General features: G+C 34.2%; 1 protein-coding gene across 1 annotated transcript; it reads right to left on the bottom strand.

The window, feature by feature from the left end:
* Positions 1-12,474: 12,474 nt before the first annotated feature.
* Positions 12,475-13,411, bottom strand: LOC120083324 (uncharacterized). Its single transcript, XM_039039032.2, has one exon. The coding sequence runs from the start codon at positions 13,177-13,179 to the stop codon at positions 12,631-12,633; it is 549 nt and encodes a 182-aa protein (XP_038894960.1). The 5' UTR covers positions 13,180-13,411; the 3' UTR covers positions 12,475-12,630.
* Between the last annotated feature and the right edge of the window lie 7,982 nt (positions 13,412-21,393).

Raw genomic sequence — 21,393 nt, 5'->3', positions numbered from 1 at the left:
TAGTAGAAATATTAAATGTTTCAATTAATTCCATCTACCATTTTCTGTCTATTTCCATTCACCCGTTAGTCACTTTCTTCATGATGTTTTCTTAATCTCCTGATGAGCAATATGAATCACCAAGAACTTAATCTGTATTAAAGTTATAAAATATGTTTAGCTAAAGCATGCTAGACGACATCGGCACCTGTGAGAGCAGAAGTAAAGATGTCATTCTAATCTATCGAGAGAGGGTCAGAAGAGTGCGTTAACTAAAGCGAGTAGTACTTCCAGACATGGAAGAAACCTTGTGTTCATTACGTTAGACTCTGTTTCACCACAGACATGTGGGGAACACGGCCGATCATTGAGAGGTGTACGCCAAGAGAAGAGCGGAACAGTATTTTTACCTTCAATCCAATTAAGAACTTGCGTTGTTTATAATACTTATCTTTCTCTTTGTATTCTGTTCATAAGACTTGTCGCCACATCCCATATCTTTGCACAACCTTCACAGCCAGCCTTAATCCTAGCATCTTGTACATGAAGTCTGTATCAGCTTAGGTTTATTGTATTTTTATGTTTTATCGCATCTTTACTGCTTTCCTTTATTTTACTGTAATTTACATACCTATACAAACTCCTTTACAAAGAATTGGAAACCTGGTCGCATATACCACGAACATACCGCAATAACCAAAAACCATTTCCCCGTGTTCGACCTCAGATCATACCAAGAAACTTGCGGTGGAATTACACTTAGCTCCATCGTAAGGAAACTTGTGACAACGCAGAGCATACTACATGAATATTCCTAATTGTCGCATAAATAGGAGTAGTATCGCATCATTTTAAGCATTTAATATCATACATACCTACGAGTCAACACCTATGCATTGGCACTATGCAGCCTATGCGTTAGTGCTATGCAGCCTAGGCGTTGGCGCTATACGGTCTATGCGTTGGTGTATGCTACGAAGTGAGGAAGGCTTAACACATGGTTGATATGATAAAAGCTATGTGTGGCTAGGATATGCGTTGGCCTAGAAGTATGTGACCAAAGGAGGGACGCAAAAGCCTTTAGGTGAGCTATGCGTTAGCTAGATTTGGCAATGTGTTGAGAATGAGGTATGCGGCCATATGGTTGCAAGCGTTGGCCTAGGAGCTGACCCTTGCATTGTTAGCCAAGAGGGAAAGATTATCTTGAAGATTGGTCAGCTAAGCCAGCTGTCATACTCAGGTTTGACATTATCCTCTAAGCATGAGGTGGCAGCCTGATGTTAAAAGGAAAGCATGCAGCTGTTAGTTTAAAAGAAGAAGCTCGACTTCAAGCAGAAGGTTAGAGAAATTCACTCGGGCAAATGAAGTAATTTCAGAGCCATACAAACCCTAAGCATGTCTAGTTGTTGAGGTTGATATGCCGAAGGGAGATTCTAGCAGAATCGAGCTGGAGTATGAAGAATCCGGCTGGAGGTCAAATTCTCAAGTAAGTTGGGCCAGTCTTGATAATTTAAGGATTCCGGCACAACCACGAGGAATTCTGAGCTAAAATTTTAAGTTAAGTTGCTAAGACAATTTAGAGAATGTTTGTAAAATGAAATTCCTTGAGAAAAGGCCTGGAAAATTAGTTATTAAAATTGTAAGTTAAATCCGAAACCTTGAGCAAGCAGGCAGCTGCTTGGGTTGAGCAAGCAAGCAACTTTAAGGGTTTGACAAGGATGATGAGCGCATGCATTGGAGGTTGAATGGGCGCAAGGATGCACTGAGAAGCATCAGACCATGCATTGGAGGTTGAATGGGCGCATAAACCGAGTGATAGATTCATGGGGCATGTGTTGATGTGCCACCAGATGGGCGCATAAGCCGAGTGATGGGTGCAAAGATTACTATGCGTTGGGCCATGCGATGGGCAGTAGGCGTGAACTGAAGGCTTGGATGTATAGGAGGCTTGAATGCCTAACGCAATGTATGGACGCAAGGCATGGACGCATAGTAATGAAGTTGCTGCCTAGTCAAGTTAAGGCCTAAGAATTTGGCTATGTGTTCAACACACAGTAAGCATATCCATGAAGGAGATCGCCAAAGACTGTGAGTGACTCTAAATGCCTTAAATGTTTTAAGTAAATTGCTTAAGCATATGAATGTTTAGCAATGCATGTTTACTGAAAACTATTTATGATAATTATTCTCAAATAGCTATGTAGCAATGCATCTCACATTAATGTTATGTTTATGTTATATTTTAAAATGACCATGAGGATGCGTTAGTATGAAATGTGTTTAGGCAACTAAGTTATTAAGAGATGAGAATATGCAAGTAAGTATAAATAGCTCAGTACTGAGGTACACGAAGAAGGTATTGAAGCTTGGACTAGAAAATGAATAGCTCAGTACTAAAGTACATGGAGAAGGTACTGAAGCTTTGTTCTAGAATTTGAATGGCTTGATACTGAAGGACGTGGAGAAGGTATCCGAGCAGCTCGATAATGAAGGACATGGAGAAGGTATTTGAGTAATAATACCTAAGGTATGACAGTACTTAAACTAGAATTGTACAATGTAAGGAAAAGTTGTCATTGGTAGTGTCGAGAACACTCCATTTTAGCCATGGATTGATGTTGAGGGATTGAGTAAAGATTCTCTCTCAACTAAGAATGTAAGTTATGATTGTAGGAAAAGAACAAAAAGGGTTCCTTTCCAGTTAAGTTGTAATACGATAAAGAATGATAGGAGTGAGCAAAAGAGCCACTCTAGGCAAATTGACCAAGTAATAGTCTAGCATAGTAAGAAAATGTTATGTGATGTTAATGATGACATGAATAATAGTTGCCAAGTTTATAGTTCAATAAAAGATTTCTGTTTAAATATGAAATTTATGTATGAACATTATGTTTAAATGTTAGTCACTCATTGGGCTTCTAGCTCATGTTTTCAAATGTTTTTCCTTTCAGGTAGCGGTCAGTTCCCAAAAGAGTTTTCTGCTGCTGCTCTGCCACTTAAAGAGTCAGATTGAAGGAAGCTTAATTGAAGACCTATATTTAGTTAGTACACATGTGTCTGTTTAGTGACTAGTATTCTTGTTGGGGCTCACTAAATTGTAAGAATCATTTATGAACAATGCTACAAAACCCTGTAATGAAAATGTGCTAAGTTCTGAATTAATTGTTCAGTGTATTCATGATATGTACATTTTAAGGGTTTAAGAATGTTTAACGGGTTAGATAGGCAGTAAGTGCCAGCAAAAGGTTTGGTAACTACTGCAGTCACCATTCCATCCAGGTTAAGAGGATAACTGCTGCAGTCACCATTGATTTTGAAGGTCCAATCTATAATCTCGAACAAAGTATGAAAGATTAATGTGAGGTATCACCCGAATTAATAAGGATAGTAGAGCAAGAGGAAAAGAGGACTATGCCATATCAAAAGCCTTTGAAAGTTATTAATTTAGGGACACTAGATGAGGTGAAAGAAGTACGAATGGACACTTTGGCTTTGGAACAAGATGGTTAGAATCTTGTGGCTTTGCTTCATGAATATAAAGACATATTTGCCTAATCCTACCAGGATATGCCAGGTTTGGACACAGAGATTGTGATGCACCGGTTACCATTCAAGCCTGAGTGTAAGCCCACACAACAAAAGCTTCGCAAAATGAAGCCAGAGATGTTGATCAAGATAAAGTAGGAAGTTAAAAAGAAATTTGATGTAGGATTCTTAGCAGTGGCTAAGTACCTAGAGTGGGTTGCAAATACTGTCCCGGTCCCAAAAAAGGATGTAAAAACTAGAATGTGCGTCAACTATAGAGATCTAAATCGTGCAAGTCCAAAAGACAATTTTCCCCTTCCTCACATTAACGTACTAATGGATAATACTGCTGGATATTCTACTTTTTTGTTTATGGATGGATTTTTAGGATACAACCAGATAAAGATGGCCCTAGAAGACCACGAAAAGATAACATTCATCACCTTATAGGGGACGTTTTGCTATAAAGTCATGCCTTTCGGTTTAAAAAATGTAGGGGCAACATACCAGAGAGTTATGGTTACTTTATTCCATGACTTGATGCATAAAGAAATTGAAGTTTATGTGGATGATATGATAGCCAAGTCTAGACTTGGAGAAAAACATGTGGTTACCCTTTGCAAGCTTTTCAAGAAACTGTGAAAGTTTCAACTAAAGTTGAATCTAGCAAAGTATATATTTGGAGTATCGTCCGGAAAGTTGTTGGGTTTCGTTGTCAGTCAAGAAGAAATTAAAATAGACCCAAACAAGATTAAGGCACTAGTGGATTTGACGCCACCGAAAACCCAAAAGGAGGTTAAAAGTTTCTTGGGGAGATTAAATTACATTGCACGATTTATTTTGCATTTAACACAAACTGTGAGCCAATACTGAGACTTCTTTGCAAGAGTGAAATATGCTGTTGGAATGAAGATTGTCAAAAGGCCTTCAATAAAATCAAAGATTAATTGCAAAGTCCTCCAATACTTGTCCCACCAACCCCAGGACGACTTTTAATCTTATACTTAACGATAAAGGAAGAATCCATGGGATGTATGTTGGGGCAGCACGACTTTATAGGAAGCAAAGAGCAAGCTTCATAAGCTACGAGTCGAAGTACTCGTTTTTAGAAAAAACATGTGATGCCTTAACATGAACAACTCAAAGACTAAGACAGTATATGTTGTACTATGGACATGGTATATGTTGTACTATGGACATGGCTTACCTAAAAAATGGATCCTATAAAGTACATTTTCGAAAAGGCATCTTTGTTTGGAAGGATAGCCAAATGGCAAGTATTGCTATCAAAGTACGATATGGTCTATGTCAATAGCCATCAAAAGGAGTGCAATTTTCGATTGCTTAGCTGAATTACCAGTTGAAGACTATGAGGCAATGAAGTTTGAATTTTCAGATGAAGACATCATGGCGGTATCATATTGAATGCGACACAAGATCCTGACACATGGACAATGTTGTTTGACGAAGCCTCGAACGAAGTGGGGCACGGTATAGGGGCTATTTTGATATCTCATGATGAGAAGTTGTATCCTCTAACTGCTAAGCTATACTTTGATTGCACGAACAACATGGCTGATTATGAAGCATGCATTATGGGGGTTAAAATGGCTTATGACATGAAGATTAAAAATTTGCAAGTTTATGGGGACTCTCTTTTGGTAGTGCATCAACTAAATGAGGAGTGGGAGACAAAATACTCTAAGTTGATTCCCTATAATAAGTATATCCGAGAATTGACCCAAGCTTTTGAGTTAATCATGTTCAACATGTCCCACGTGAAAATAACCAGGTTGTAGGTGCATTGGCCACTCTACCTACCATGTTTAATATGGCTTATAATGAATAAATTCAACCTATAAGTATCGAGAAGTGTGAAGCATTGAGCAGGAACCTGACGGGAAGCCTTGGTATCATGACATTAAGCACTACATCACATGTCAGAAATATCTCCTGAAAGCATCGAAAAATAGTAAGTACACCATTAGAAAGTTGGCCATGAGTTTTTTCTGAATGGAGAAGTGTTGTACAAGAGAAATTACGATATGACCCTCTTGAGAGGTGTTGATGCTTTGGGAGGCCAAGAGAATTCTAGAAGAAGTTCACAAAGGAGTTTATGGGACACACGCAAATGGGCACATGATGGCAAGACAAGTTTTACGCACTGGTTATTATTGGTTGACCATGGAATCAGATTGCATCAAATATGCAAGAAAATGCCATAAATGTCAGATATATGCAGATAAAGTACATACTTCAGCTTCCCCTTACATGTGCTAATGGCTCTATGGCCTTTCTTTATGTAGGGATTGGATGTAATTGGGCCCAATGAGCCAAAGGCGTCAAATGGTCACCGTTTCATCTTGGTATCCATAGACTATTTCACTAAGTGGGTAGAGGCAGCATCGTACAAGAGTATCACTAAACAAGTTGTTGCCAGCTTCATAAGGAATGACATCATATATCGATACAGCCTGCCAGAGTGTATCATCACTGATAATGGAAGAATGGGTTGTAGAGGTAGAAAATAAAAATGTCAAGAGAATTATTGAAAAGATGACCGTCACATATAAAGATTGGCATGGAATGTTACCGTTTGCATTACATGATTACCGAACATTAGTTTATACATCGACTGGGGCAACACCATTTTCTTTGGTGTATGGTTTGAAGGTTGTCTTGCCCATTGGGGTGGAGGTGTCATCCTTCAGAGTAATTCAAGAAGTAAAGTGGACTCAAGCAAGATATGAGCAGTTAAATCTCATAGAAGAAAGAATAATGGTTGTGTTGTGTAGAGGACAACTATATCAGAAGAAAATGACATGTGTATATGATAGAAAGTTTTGACCTCGTTGCTTCCAAGAGGGAAATTTGGTGTTAAAAAGAATCCTACCATTTCAAAAGGATCATAAAGGAAAGTGGACTCATTAAAGAACCATATGTGGTGAAAAAAGCATTATCTGAGGGAGCATTGATTCTGACAAACATGGATGAGAATGATTTGCTCAACCTATTAAAAAAAGTAACTTCTACTCATGTTCTTGATTTGTCTAGACTTTCATCCTAGAAATGTATTCTTGGTTCTAGCTTAAATAAGACTTGTGGTGGACCTTTTTAAAGTGCAAATTAATATTACTTATGAACTCAAATGAGTTGTTTCGTACACATTAACCTTTCTGAGAATATAAGAGAAGAGAAAATAATGATTTAGTTATTGAGTCTACAATAAACATGTTCATGCATACATATATATCTTATATGTGTTTGTATTTTGCATTTGATTAACTTGAAATTGTATATTGAGACGTTTGTTTATCCGTGGCCTCCAGTTCTTCTTATTGTCAGACGATGCTTTTTTATCCTTGGCCCCTGACACCTTTATGCGGTGGTGGTGCTTGTTTATCCCTAGCCTTCATATTTGTTATAGTGGTGCTTGTCTATCCTTAGTCCCCAACATTTCATTTTTGTTGTGATGGTGCTTGTTTATCCCTAGTCCCTCGCGTTTCATTTTTGTTGTGGTAGTGTTTATTTATCCCTTATCTCCAACATTTCTTTTTTGTTGTGGTGGTGCTTGTTTATCCCTGGCCCCCAACATTTTATTTTTTCTATGATGGCACTTGTTTATCCTTAACCTTCAACTTTTCTTTTGTCAGGTGGTGCTTGTTTATCCCTAACCCTTGAAACATTTTTGTTGTGATGGCACTTATTTATCCTTGGCCCTTGATGTTTTATTTTTGCTGTGATGACATTTGTTTATCCTTGGCTCTAGCTCGTTTATTTTGTCATGTGGCGCTTGTTTATCCCTGGCTCTTGACACATTTTTTCTATGGTGGCACTTGTTTATCCTTGGCCCCTTACGTGTTATTTTTGCTGTGATGGCGCTTATTTATCCATGGACTCCAGCTCATTTTTTTGTCATGTGGTGCTTGTTAATCTTGGGCCATTGACACCTTTTACTATAGTGACGCTTATTTATCCCTGGCCCATTTTATTTTTGCTATGATGGTGCTTGTTTATCCTTAGCCTTCAACTCTTTATATTTTGTCATGTGACGCTTGTTTTTCCCTGGTCGTTGATACATTTTCTCTGTGATGGCGCTCGTTTATCCCTAGCCTCCAACTCTTTTTTTTTTTTTTGTCATGTGACGCTTGTTTATCCCTAGCCCTTGACACATTTTTACTGTGATGTCGTTTGTTTATCCATGGCCTCTAGCTTGTTTTTTTTTTTTTTTGTCATGTGGCACTTGTTTCCCTGGCCCTTGACACCTTTATCTGTAGTGACATTGTTTATCCCTGACCCCCAACGTTTTATTTTTGCTGCGATGGCGGTTGTTTATCCCTGGCCTCCAACTCCTTTTATCTTGTCATGTGGCGCTTCTTTATCCCTGGCCCTTGACACCTTTCGTTGCGATGGTGCTTGTTTATTCTTAACCCCCAACATCTATCTTATTATGCATAATGTTTGGTTGCATTCTTGATTTGCAAGAGACAACCCCTTTTTATATTCTTTAATATGTTTGAATTATTTTACAAATCGACAAAATAGTGGCTACGCCTTCATCCACCTTCTAATTCTACAAGGATGTACGAATGGGGGGCATACTGTATCCATCTACTTTTGTCTAGCCTAATTTGATTACTTGTTTAATTTGAGATTAGTTTCGAAAATAAAATAAAATAATAATAGTAATTAAATAAAGTTTGTATTAACTAACATTGAAATATTCTTCTATTTTATAATTAGACAATGGTGAAACAAAATGTTTCTTATGGAGAGAGAATGAGATTTCAATGGTGAGATCTTTTATCAATTTGGGAAAAATCAATCACATAATATATATATATATATATTTTAAAAATAAATCACATAATCAATCACACAATATTTTGTTAAAAAAAAATCAATCACATAGTGAATCACATAATTAATTTTATATTTTTTTTCTTTTTTAATGTAATTTGGTTGATTCATCTCATGAATGAAAGGAATTTGAATTCTCTATAAATTGGGTGACCTTTGGTCACTTGAAGGGTGACACAAAAAAAAAAAAAAAAAAAAAAAAAAAAAAAAACCATTTTTCTTTTCCTCTCCCACTCACATATACGTTTTCTCTCATGTACTCCTTTCATTTTTTTTTTCTCAAAGTGTTTTTCTCTTTCTCGCAAATCATAATACACTAAAAACCCCCCAAAAAGAATTTTACTTGGTTTTCTCTAAATTTTTTTCGCCTCTTACATGGGCTCTCCCTCCTCCTCTATTTTTTCCTCTTTCTCCTTCGACAATCCTTCCACCTCCAAATCTCTCTCCACATTTTCTTTTCTTTTCCACGTTCTTCTCTCCCTCTCTCCACTTTTCTCTCCATAAACCAAATCTTTCTCAATTTTTTTTTCTCCCTTGTCCATATTTGCTCATCCAAGTAAGTCGTGGGAAGTTGTTTTTTTTTTCTAATGTCTTTTTTGTTTATTAATATGCTAGCATGTCTATGTCTGCGTTAATATGTGCTTGTTCATTTTTCTTTCTTTCTTCTTCTTTTTTTTTTAATCCTTGAGTAATATGATATTTATTGATCATAAACACTTTTGTATGTATTAAATTTGGTCGAGTTTCATACATATTTAATTTATGTATTTGTTGTATGTTAAATCATAATTACTATCTCTTGATCTTTTAGAAATATCTAGGTTTGATTCTTTAAATATGCTTTATATATTATGATATTCTATCTATGATATGAAGTTAGATTTATTTTTAATATTTTATTCAATATTTTCTAAACAATAAACTTCTCCAATGACGAAATCTTGAATATTCAGGATGCCGATGCTTGGATTCTTGAGGCAATGTCTTGGGATGCCAAGACTTGATGTTAATATGTCTTATTTTAAACCAAGTTTTAAAAAAATCATTTTTACATATGTATTTTATTCTCTATTCTTGTATAATAAAATATATTTGTTGAAAATATACATTATTGAAACAAATATTTTCCTAAAAGGAATTTATCTCTTTTAGAAAAATAAATTTTAAATATCTCTAAAATCATTCATAAATATTTTCTTAAAAAAAAAAACCTAAAAGAAAATTGGATCCCAATTTTTTTTTTAAAACATAGTTTTCCTTTAAAAAAAAAAAAAAAAATTTCTTTCCCCAATTATTTTCAAATAAATAAACCAAATTAAAATTGATTTCACGAATAATCATTTCCTTAAAAAAATTTGCACAAGATTTATTTTCACACTTTTTAAATAAATAAATCAAAATATTCTTCCAAAAAAATCTTTTTAAAACTTTCTTAGGACAGAAATTAACAAGGTTAAGATGTTGATTTCCTTAATATTTTTAGGAAATATAAAAAAAAAATCTTTTAAAAAACTTTTCTATGACGGACTTGAAGAAATGACTCATATTCTCCAGGTGAGGAGTCAACTCTTTGGGAGTCCAAAGTCGAATCTTTAGTATTTTTTTTAAAAAAAAATTTAGTATGTTCTTTTATAACTTCTTGTTACGCTCCTTAAATTATTCGCAATATTATTGTTTAATTGTCGTCTTTTTACTTGTTAGATCTTGTAATGCTCACGTTAAAGCAAAGTTAAATTTTTTTTAAAACTAAACCTTTTTATAAATTTTTTTTTTTTTACATATTTTCTTCCTATTTTGTTTGAATAAAGAGATTTTGTTTGCAAAGTCTCCAAAATTGTATTTCATGTATTTAAAAAGTTTTTCTTAAAAACATTAATGTCATTTCAAAGCTTTCAAGACCTTTTTTTAAACAACTTTAACCATTTTCTTAAAAAAATCTCTCATGATGGAATCTAGAAAATTTGGTAATCCAATTTTTTAGAATTCTTGATGCAAAGGATTATATCTTTGGAGTCCGAGATAGGATCCCAAAAAAAATGAATTTAATTAATTTTTTAAAAAACTTTCTCTCTATTAAAAGGCTGTTCCTATGATGGATTTGAGAAAATGATAATATTTCCTCATATTCTCGAGATGAGGGATTATACCTCAATTCCACCATTAATTGATGGAAGTTTGTTCCACTCATCTTATGAAATCATTACTTCCAAAACATTGGAGTAACAAGGGACAATATAAGACATTTATTTTTTAAACATTTTTTCTCAAATCAATTTATTTAAGAATGAAGCAATTTAAGATTTCAAATTTGGTCATCGTTTTTTAAATGGGTGTTGTTGGGTGTCCATACACAAACGACTCCCGAACTCAAGTAAAAAGGGGTTAGTGACGACAACATTTATTTTATTTTAAAATCAATCCTTTTCGAGGATGTCAGCCACTTCGCGTTGTCTTGGACATGTGGCGATAATAATCAATAATATCTCAAAAGCAATAAAAGTACACTTTATTTTGGATAGATCTACTTATTTATCCATGACAATATGGTTGCTATGGTATGAGATTAACAGTTGAAATTGTGCCTTAAAAAAAAAAAAATAGAAGTTGTGACTATATATTGCAAAATTTTATTTATTTTCGAAGAAAAATGTATATGCAAAATTTTATTTGTACTTTGACAATTTTTTACTATTTAAACTATATCTATCCAATTAAATTTATACAATCTTGGCACTTTCATTATCTAAATCGAAGGAATGAACAAGATTATAATCTTTTTTTTTTAATCTAAGATAAAAATAATTACTGAAGATTGAATTTATGAACAAAATCTTTTCGCAGGTAAATAAAGATAGTATGATTTAAATAGTTCTAAAATTTGTCATATTAATTAGAAAATTGAATATTATGGTGGAGAGCCCCACACGTATAAAGCGAGATAGGATATAGTTTAAATGACATTTACAATGACCAACGCTTGTGGGATTTGTTCAAAACCATAATGCTGATTAGTTAATTAAAATATTACATTTGATTCATATGCGACGCAGAAAATCAGGAAAATTTCGCCAATTTGACTATAAACAAAATAAATAAAATTATAGTATTGGTTGGCTCTTTCAAATTCACAAAAAATAGAAATTCCAATGGGGCCGAGAGCTTGACATGACCCATAAATCATTGGGACTTTTTTTTTTTTATATATTTCTTACATATTAAATGATGTAATATACTACTATTTACTTCTCTTATTATTTTCGTTATAGGATCTTATAGTAAAAATAATATTAAAAAAAAATAAATCAAATAGTTACCACATGGACAACATCTTTAAACTAAAATTTAAAAAGTTATATATATATATATAGTAGAAAAGTTTAGAGACATAATCTTCAAAAATCCAATAAAATATATAAATTTTTCGTTAAATAAACCTGTTGACGATACCTATAATTTGATAAAAAGGTGAGAATTTAGTTTAGATAGTTTAAAGAGAATTTCATTTAAAAAAGGAATCCCTAATGTGATTTTCATGAATTCTAGTTTTTACATGCTATTATAGAAACTAAATTCAAAATTTAACTTAAAATTTAATATTCTGAATCTTAATTAATAATTTGGTACATATATTACAAAAATATGGTTCTAAAAAACGAATATTAAAGTTTAAAGCTTGTTTGATGTTATTTTTACCGCATTTAAAAATTCTTCAATTGTCATTTTAAATAGACCTGAAAAAAGTTTAAATCATGAAAAAATTCTAAAAAAACGAAAAGTTAAGAATAAATATGAAATAAGTTAAAAGTGTAAAATAGGAAAGAAAAAATGAAGGCATAATGGGGCATAAAAAATGGGGAAAGGAAGTAGATTATTGCAGCTGTACAATCATATCATCATATCACAATCACTCAAAATTATGTTCATGCACACATTATATTATTTCTCAAACAGTGGAAAGTGGGCTCTCTCTCTCTCTCTCTCTCTCTCTCTACAAGCACTCAAAATTTCACCACAACCACAAATCTCCACAAAAAACTGAAAATTAATTAAGCATAAATCAGTAACTAATTAAAATTACCACATTAATTCTTAATTAATTTCAGATCCCTCTAGAAAAAAAGACTTTTTTATTATTATTATTATTTACTTGTGAATGATCATGATATATATATTGAAGAAATGGAATTTAATTATGATGAAATATATTTATGTTTAAAAAAAAGAAAAAGAAAAAGGAAAAAACCCACAACCTGAATAGCCGGTTTTTTAGATATCACTGGGTGATTCACAAATGCTTTGTAAGTGAGGTCTCCAAACGCCGACACGGCCGCGCCGCCGTTCGCGGTGGGTGGAGGCTTTGTCGGAGAGTATTTCGGAGAGGTAATGGTCGGAAACGAGGAGGTTGGTCATGGAAATGTTGTTGTTGTTGTTGGGTACGGCGGCAGAGACGGCGGCGGTTGTTCGGTGAGAATGATGATTAATGTTGTTATTTGAATCTCTCTTCTTTCTTCGGCGGGGCTTGTCGGGGTTGGGAGGAGTAGGAGGGAGTGGCATGAGGAAGTAAATCTTACCGCGTTGGAGGTCGGCTTCTGGTGGGACGATGACGATCTTCGGGGCGGTGGCGGCATCGTGGGCGGCGGAGGAAGGGGAGGAGGGCTTCTTGAGGACGTGTTTTGGATGGGCTTTCATGACGTCCGAAGCTTTGATGGAGCCACTGATTTCTTCGACGTAGCCATTGGAGTGTACTATGCGAATTACATCAAGAACTCCACATGGAAGAATGCAAGATATGCAGCATCTTATGCTATTTTTCATTGCCTGTGTGGTTTTTTTTAAAAAAAAAAAAAAATATTAATTTTTGGGTTTCTTTTGTTTCGTCAACCTCTTGGAGGAGAGAGAGTCGAAGGAAAGAGAAAATATGGGAGAGAGATTAATAAAATGGGATATGGGAGAGGAAGATGAGAGATGGGAGAGAGGTCGATAGAGAGAAATTTCTTTCATTTTTTTTCTCTTCTTTTTCCTTTTTTCATTCTTCTTTATTTAATTTAATGTTTTATATTTTGGACACAACACAACATCCATCTTCCCTTACTTATTATGTCTTTTATTTTAGTTTAACCGTTTGTTAGTTTTTAATTTTCATCTTTAAATTTCTTTGTTTGTTATTTATGTTATTAGTAAAAACATGGTTGGTGCCCATAATTTTCTTTTCTTGCAATCAAGTCATTCACAAATTATAAATTTATTGTTGCTTTCATATAAAAGTCAAGTGTGTTTTATCCTGATTGAATTTTTGCATCAACAATCTACTTTACCAACGTTTTAAAAACGCAAGTCAAGTTTTTGAAAGCTAAAACACCATTTGGTAACCATTTTGTTTTTCGTTTTTGTTTTTGAAAATTAAGCCTATGCTGATTTATTCCACCTTCAATTTTTTTCTTTGTTATCTACTTTTCATCAATTGTTAAAAAAACTAAGCCAAATTTTGAGAACTAAAAAAAGTAACTTTCAAAAAGTTGTATTTATTTTTGGAATTTGGTTAAGAATTTAATCACTATACTTGAGAAAGATACAAATCATTCTAAGAATCATTGATGAAAATAGGGTTAATTTTCAAAAAAAAATCAAATGATTACTAAACGAGACCTAAAAAATAGTTTTAAAAATTTTATTTTTGTTTTTAAAATTTGGCTTAGAATTCAACTCTTTTACTTCAGGAAAGATCAAACTCATGATAAAAAAATTGAGAGGAAATAAATTTAATTTTTAAAATGGTATCTTTTATCTTTATATAACTTATTATTACAAATGGAGAGATCAAAGGGTCAAATCTATCATATTATTGAACTCAATGATGACAACGAAGTTGATGTTGTTGATCATGATATAAAGTTTATTATATATTAAGCAAGTTTTCATTTTGGACTGATCATATTTCTTTTAGAAAGTTTTAATTTAGGTCACATAAGTTGGGTCTAGTTTCAATAGGATCTTTGTTAAGCATGTATATATCAAAAGTATATCTTTACAAGAAGTGTACAAGAATATAAATACTATACTAACAGTCTAAGAATAGAACCTACAAAAACTCTAACCATGCTCTAACTATCCTAAAGACTCTCCAACTAAGAAGACTAAGTATAAACTCAACTAAGAGGACTAAGTATACATTCACACTCTCCCTCAAACTCAAGATGGTAAGATTGGAACCATCTTGAGTTTGTTAAGTAGTTGGAGAAAACGACCGGGAGACAAAGCTTTAGTGAAAATGTCAGCGGGTTGCTCAGGGGTGGAAACAGATCATAAAAGTAATTAAAGTTTTACTCAGGAAATGATGACAGACAAAGTGATAATCATTCTCAATATGCTTGGTACACTCATGAAAAACATCATTGTGAACAATCTGAATGGCACTATGATTGTCATAGTGAAGGATAGTTACAGACGACTGAGGGACTCCCATATCAGCAAGAAGCCAATGAAGCCACAAAAGCTCTGATGTAGCCTTAGCCACAGCACGATATTCAGACTCCGTACTAGAACGAGAAACAACCTCTATTTCTTACTTCGCTAGGAAATGAGAGAGTCACCGAGCTAGAATCAATAAACGGAGATAGAACACGGTTACTAGGATCATCAGCCCAATTAGCATTAGAGTAATCGGATAAACCAAGGAAGACTGGGAAGAGAATTGAAGTCCATGTCCCAAAGTACCTTTAACATAAAGAAGGATACGATGAACAACAGTAAAATGAATGGTCCGAGGAGCAGCCATGAACTAACTAACAATGTGAACAACATATGCAATGTCAGGACGAGTGACTGTCATATAAATAAGGTTGCCAACAAGTTGACAATAGAGATTGACATCCTCAAGTGGAACTTCATCGAACGGATTCAAGCAAACATTGGGATCGAGTGGTGTTGGAGTCGTAGCAGAGTTAGTGACACCAGAGCACACTAAAAGATCTGAGACATACTTCACTTGAGACAACGAATAACCAGCAGAGCTCAATGATACTTCAAGGCCAAGAAAGTAACTAAGTGAGCCCAAATCCTTCATCTCAAAGTGTTTTCCAAGGTAGCATTATAGATCAGAAACAACCTGAGGATCATCCCCAATAATAATCATATCATCAACGTACAAGAGAAGAAGAACAATACCATAAGTTATCTACCACGTAAATAGTGTCATGTCATGAGGACTAGACGTATATCCAAGTTGAATGACGGTGGAACTAGAAGTTGCAAACCAAGCCCGAGAGGCTTGCTTCAAACAATACAATGCTCAACGGAGGAGACATGCCTTCTGGGATGGAAAAGAGATACCTGAGGGTAGTTGCATGTACACTTCCTGAGGTAAGGCCCCATTAAGAAAGGCATTCTTGATGCCACTGTTTGGCTGCAACAACTACTAAGAGACACCCAAAAGATGTCATTCGTGTCACAAGTGCAAAGGTCTCTTCATAATCGACCATACTCCTGAGAACATCCATTTGCCATTAAATGAGCTTTATAAATGCTTAATAAAACCGTTAGAGTAAGTCTTTATATTGTAGACCCACTTGCAACCAGTGGGTTTTTTTCTAAGGAGTAAATCAACATAGTCTCATGTTTGCATCTTGTTTAGAGCCTGAAGTTCTTCTCTCATAGCTTGCTACCACAAAGGATTAGTATTTGCCTCATGAAAAGAGGTAGGTTCAACCAAGGAACTGATAGTAAAAAAATTGTGAAATTCTCGAAGATAAGTAGAAGGTGCCCTTACCCTAGTGGAGTGTCGAATAGGAGAAGCAAGGTCACGAACAGGTCCAGATTCCACAGGTGAGACAGAAGATTAATCACGATCAATAGAGACTGACACAGATTGCTCAAACTTAGAATCATAGGAAGATGTAGAAGTACCAAGTGGGAAGATTGTTTGAGCTCAAGTCACTTCAGCTTCCTGTTTGTTCTTTTTCGTCTCGGTCATGCTTCTTCCAAAAAACTCTGTCATTTAATCTCTAGTAACAATTTGAATAATATCTCCAAATTTGTATCTTTTGACTATTTGAATTGCAAACTTGCAAAACAACTTGCATTATAACAGCAGAAGGAGAACAAATAAGAAGCTAGAGTGATGTAAGCTCAAACAATCTTCCCACTTTGTGACCTGTACCAACTGTTTGTCCCATCTACAAATCCTGAGCCTGACACCTAGTAGAAGAAAAAGACACATTTAAACTAAGATCACAAACTGCTTGATGGAGACAAGGTTAAAGGTCAGATTTGGAACACAATAAGTATTGGAAAACTGTATTGTGGAAGTGTCAATAGAGCCAACATGGGATATGGTCATACAATTACCATGAGCAACATAAATGGGAGGAAGAGATTTGGCAGGAATGGGTGTAGTCAAAAGAGAAAAATTAGATGTCATATGGTCGCTACAAATGGAATCAATAAGCCACCTATTACCTAGGAAGACCGCAAGCGCGAAGGAATTGGATGAAATCACCTGTTTAGGAAAGTCTTGTAAGTCACTCATTTGAAAAGTAGACGGGGAAGGTTCAGAATCAGCAGAGGAGGCAGCAGCATCAACCAAAGTAAAGTGAGGACTAGGTTTAAAATGTCGAGACTTGGAAGTATGTCCCGACGGTAGCAATGGTTGTGTAGGGCAGTTGTCCAGAATATGACCTCGCTTGTGACAGTATCTGCACTCGACTTTTGGGCAGTCAACAAACTTGTGCCTAGTAAGCTTATAGTTTTTACAGAAGGTAGCTCTATAAGTACCAAGAAAATGAGTGCTTGCGAGTACAACTTCAGATTGCTTGGAAGAAGTGGTAACAAGACGTCTTTCTTCAAACAGAATTTCCTGAATTGTTGCATCCAGTGACAGGGGACTATGGTGTAGCAAAACAGCAAGGATTGACTCATATTCTAGACAAAGCCCTATAAGAACCTTAATAAGACGAAGGTGATCAATACTAATTTTAGCTTGATACAATTGTGTCCAAATTGGCTGAAGCATGGCCAAATAGTCATTAACAGTAGTGCGGTTAATAGTAGTGAGCTAAGCCGACAGACTAGAACTGGGTAGACAAGAAACCCGACAAACTTTTGGCATCATCAAACACATCAAACTGAATGTGAATGACCAGTATAGATGTATTTCCCGAGCCAAGTGATGATTGATGGTTTTGTTGTCCTAATCCTCTAATCGTTCAATGAATTTCGTATCATCCTTAGTGGATATCTTGATTGGCTGAGGAATATCACCAATGACAATGCGCCATAATTTATGCCCAATTAGAAAATTCTTCCTTTGATTGAGCCCAAGTAATGTAATTTGTCCTATCAAGAATAGTACTAATGGAGCGAAACACATGATCTTTTTTCATGTGGCTTGGCGGCTTGGGAAGAGAAGAAACTGGCTTAACTGCTTGGTTTGACTGAAAACGACTCAGTGGCTTGACTTTCACTGAATCTGCTTGACTCAATCCACACAGATCGGCTCAACTTGGCTTGACTCGACTTGACAGGATCGACTCCAAACTTTTCAAAAACTCTGAAATATAATTTTGAAAACTCCAAAATTTGAAAACTTGAGTTAAATGAATTGATTCCCATCTACTTCAAACTTTTTGAAAACTCTGAAATGTAATTTTGGATCCAACATACTCTGATAACTAAATCGGCAATTTTAGCTCCATGGACGATTTTGTTACAATCAGACCAGATGGCCTAACGTTCGACAACAAAAAAAATGATTTCTTCATAGGTACATTAGTTTAAGATTTGGATCCATCTATCCAGAAAACTATCATTGGAGGATTCAAAAGCCAAAAAGCAATTTGATAAAGAGTGTCAAATGTTCAGATCGTCTGAATAGTTAAATAAATGTGATCCAGAATTTCATATTCATCTCCATAGCAAGGGCAATAAAGTATAATATCTAAACATTTCTTCATCAATTCCAATTTTGTGGGAAGAATATTATGAATACCTTTCCATAGGAAGTTTTTTATTTTTGCAGGGGCCTAGATTTCCATATTTTCTTCCAAATATGAGACATATTATGGTTGTTGGAACCTTCTTTATCTATGATCTGATTCACTATTAATTTATAACTACTTTTGACAGTGTAGGAACCAGCTTTTATTGAGTTGTATATCTTAAAACTCACGATTTGTAAGATTAAACATATTCTATTTATAATAAAGATGTTATTGAGGTTTTGTTCAATAAAGTTATTGAGTATGTAAATTGTACTAAATCCAATAGACTAAGATCAATGGCTTTACATGAGTACTTAGACTTTATGTAGAGACATAAGAGTGGATCAAGTTCTAGTAGATAGCCAAAACGGTCTATAAGTATACGGATAAGGCTCGGTATCTTATTCTGGAAACAGTATTGGATGCGGCGCACTTTGTATATAGTACAAACGATGTGATCTTGAATCGTTCATGTGGAGACATGCGAGTGAGAGCATCCTATGCAAAGAGTTTGTATAAGATCAAATCAAGAAATAAGTCAATCTTACTTTATAACGTTGTTTACTGTTTAAGACGGACTATTTCAAAGCGATGACCTATGTAACTTGACCTTAGTCTTAAGCTAACTATGAACTTCTGTTTATTCGGGATTATCCTTAGATTTTCATTGGTCAGGGTTGACTCAACTGTGCTAGCTCAATATCCCTCTCATTTTAGGGGTAAGACAAAGTAGATAGTTGAGAACATAGGGTGCAAGACAGAATTTACTCCTACCTGCTTTTAGGGATAGTAAAGAGGTTGTTTCCTTAAGTATTGACTTCGAGTCTTGAACAAGGGGTCCCACCCTCTCATTGCCCTGAGAGGGACTCAGTTTGGTATTTGAATCACAAACTAACTGTTCATTAAAGAATTAGTGGGACTTAAGGAATAAGATGTAATCTCAGGGGTAAAATAACTTTTGACCCAACCGTTACTATGAGCAACCTGTGAAGGGTTGACTTACTAATTATGATTATATCGAGATGGTAGAAATATATTTATAGTGAAAGGAGTGTAACTACTGGGCTTTAGTGGATTGACCCGGTAGTTAACGAATGTTGGTTAATTAGGTTAAAGAGTTTAACCAGTTAATCTCGGATCGTTGGAGCCCATGATCTGTAGGTCCATTAGGTCCCCCTACTAGCTCACAAACGGATTAAACCTTAGAATAACATGATGAGTCAATTTAAAATGTTTAAATTCGAATTAAGGGAATTAGTTATTATATACGATATGATTACATGTTTAATTATCGAATTAAATGGAATTGAATAATTGAATAATATTTAAATTTGATTTAAATCTTAAATGCATGAATAGGGATTCATGATTGTGAAATTGGCTTAATTAGTTAAATTATTTAATTAATTAAATAAATTTTATTTAAAAATTAAAAATTTGAATTTTGTGAAAATTCAAATATTTAAATCAATTTAATTTAATTTAATTTTTTGCAAAATTAAATTAAATATTAAATTTTGTTGAAAATTCAATTTAAAAGTCCACGGTAGGTTTTTCCCACTTTGGACACAATTTCCCAATTAAGATTAGGGTAATTGAAATTGGTAGCATTTTAAGAACTAATAACCAAGTGTATAACATCCTTTTAAAAAGTTGCAAATATAACCAAGTCTATCAACGATAGACTTCTGTCATTGATAGACTCTCAAGTTTATCAGCGATAGACTTCTATTGTTGATAGACTCTTATTAGTGATATGGTCTATCACTGATAGACTTCTACCAATAATACGGTCTATCACTGATATACTGTTTAAATTTGGCCATATCTGTAATTTTTTTTACGTTATATTATATCTGCTATTACTTTAGGTCTAATATTTAATATTTGTAACTATCCTTTAAGATTAAGTGATTTTGGTGTCACTCCATAGGGAATTTTTGAGTGATTTTGGGTTGGCATGAAAATTTGATAAAAGATCAAATTATTTTAGTTGAAAAGTAGAACATGCATTTTGGAAAATGTTGGAATTTTTACTTCTTCAATCCTTGAAGCATGTCTTTCTCCATAAAATTCCCTCAATTCTCATTTATTTTGGATCCCACAATCCAATCTAAGATCCTGGAGGATAGGAGGGAAGATCAAGTGGTGGTCTACAACAATTTGGAGTGAAGATTCAAGCAGAATTTGAAGATTTAAGGGGTTCTTCAACGGTATCTTCAAAACCCTATTTTTAATTTATGATCATGCTTGCTTAGTTACTAAAATTGATTGAATTAGAGTGCTTCATGATTCTGTTTGCTTCTGTTATTTACTTGCTAACTTCATCAGTTTTATCATAGTGTCAAATCAATCTGTCCTTCAATCTCTTGTTTATAGGTATTTTCTTAATGCTAGCAACATCATCTTCATGTAGATATTCATCTAAAAGCTCAATATTCCAATTTCCCTAAGGACGAATGAATTCGGCCACAATAGTATTGGTCATTAGTGGGTTAAAACAAATAAGTTTAAACAAGGAAGGCTTTGGTAGCCAAGGATAAATTGAAAGGTTTAAACCATAGCAACTCAATTGAAACTATGTATATCAAATTCATGATAAGGATCAAATTCCTTAGGTTGCATACCTTTTCATCCAATTAACTTATGAATTTCTTGTGTATCCTTTAATTAATAACCGTGTTGTAGTTTGTTTGATCACTGAAAAATGAATAGATATGTACATTAAAATAGCCAATAAATCACCAAAGACTAACCATAAATAGATTGTAAAACTAGCCTATAAAATAGTCTATAATTTTTATAAGGAGATTTTCAAAAATAGAAAAGATAAGGGAAATTATTTACATAAAATAACCAAATTTTAATCTTATTTGATAGAGGTTGGTAGAGACCAATAGAAATCTATCGATGATAGAAATTGATAGAAATCTATCACTAATAACTCTATTTTGTTTCTCCTTTTTCTTCTTATTTCTTCTTTAATAATATATAATACCAATTGTGCTTTGATTCTTTTTTCTATCGTAATTTATTTTCCATTAAAGCCCTCCCA

The sequence above is a fragment of the Benincasa hispida genome, chromosome 8 (assembly GCF_027475165.1).
Source record: "Benincasa hispida cultivar pf3 chromosome 8, pf3_genome.v1.1, whole genome shotgun sequence".
In the NCBI taxonomy this organism is placed as follows: Eukaryota; Viridiplantae; Streptophyta; class Magnoliopsida; order Cucurbitales; family Cucurbitaceae; genus Benincasa; species Benincasa hispida.
Note: the sequence above shows the minus strand (reverse complement) of the source record. Positions and strands in the feature narration are given on the sequence as shown.

Excerpts from the sequence above, each read along its gene's own strand:
- LOC120083324 (XM_039039032.2), bottom strand. The coding sequence starts at position 13,179 with ATGAAAAATAGCATAAGATGCTGCATATCTTGCATTCTTCCATGTGGA.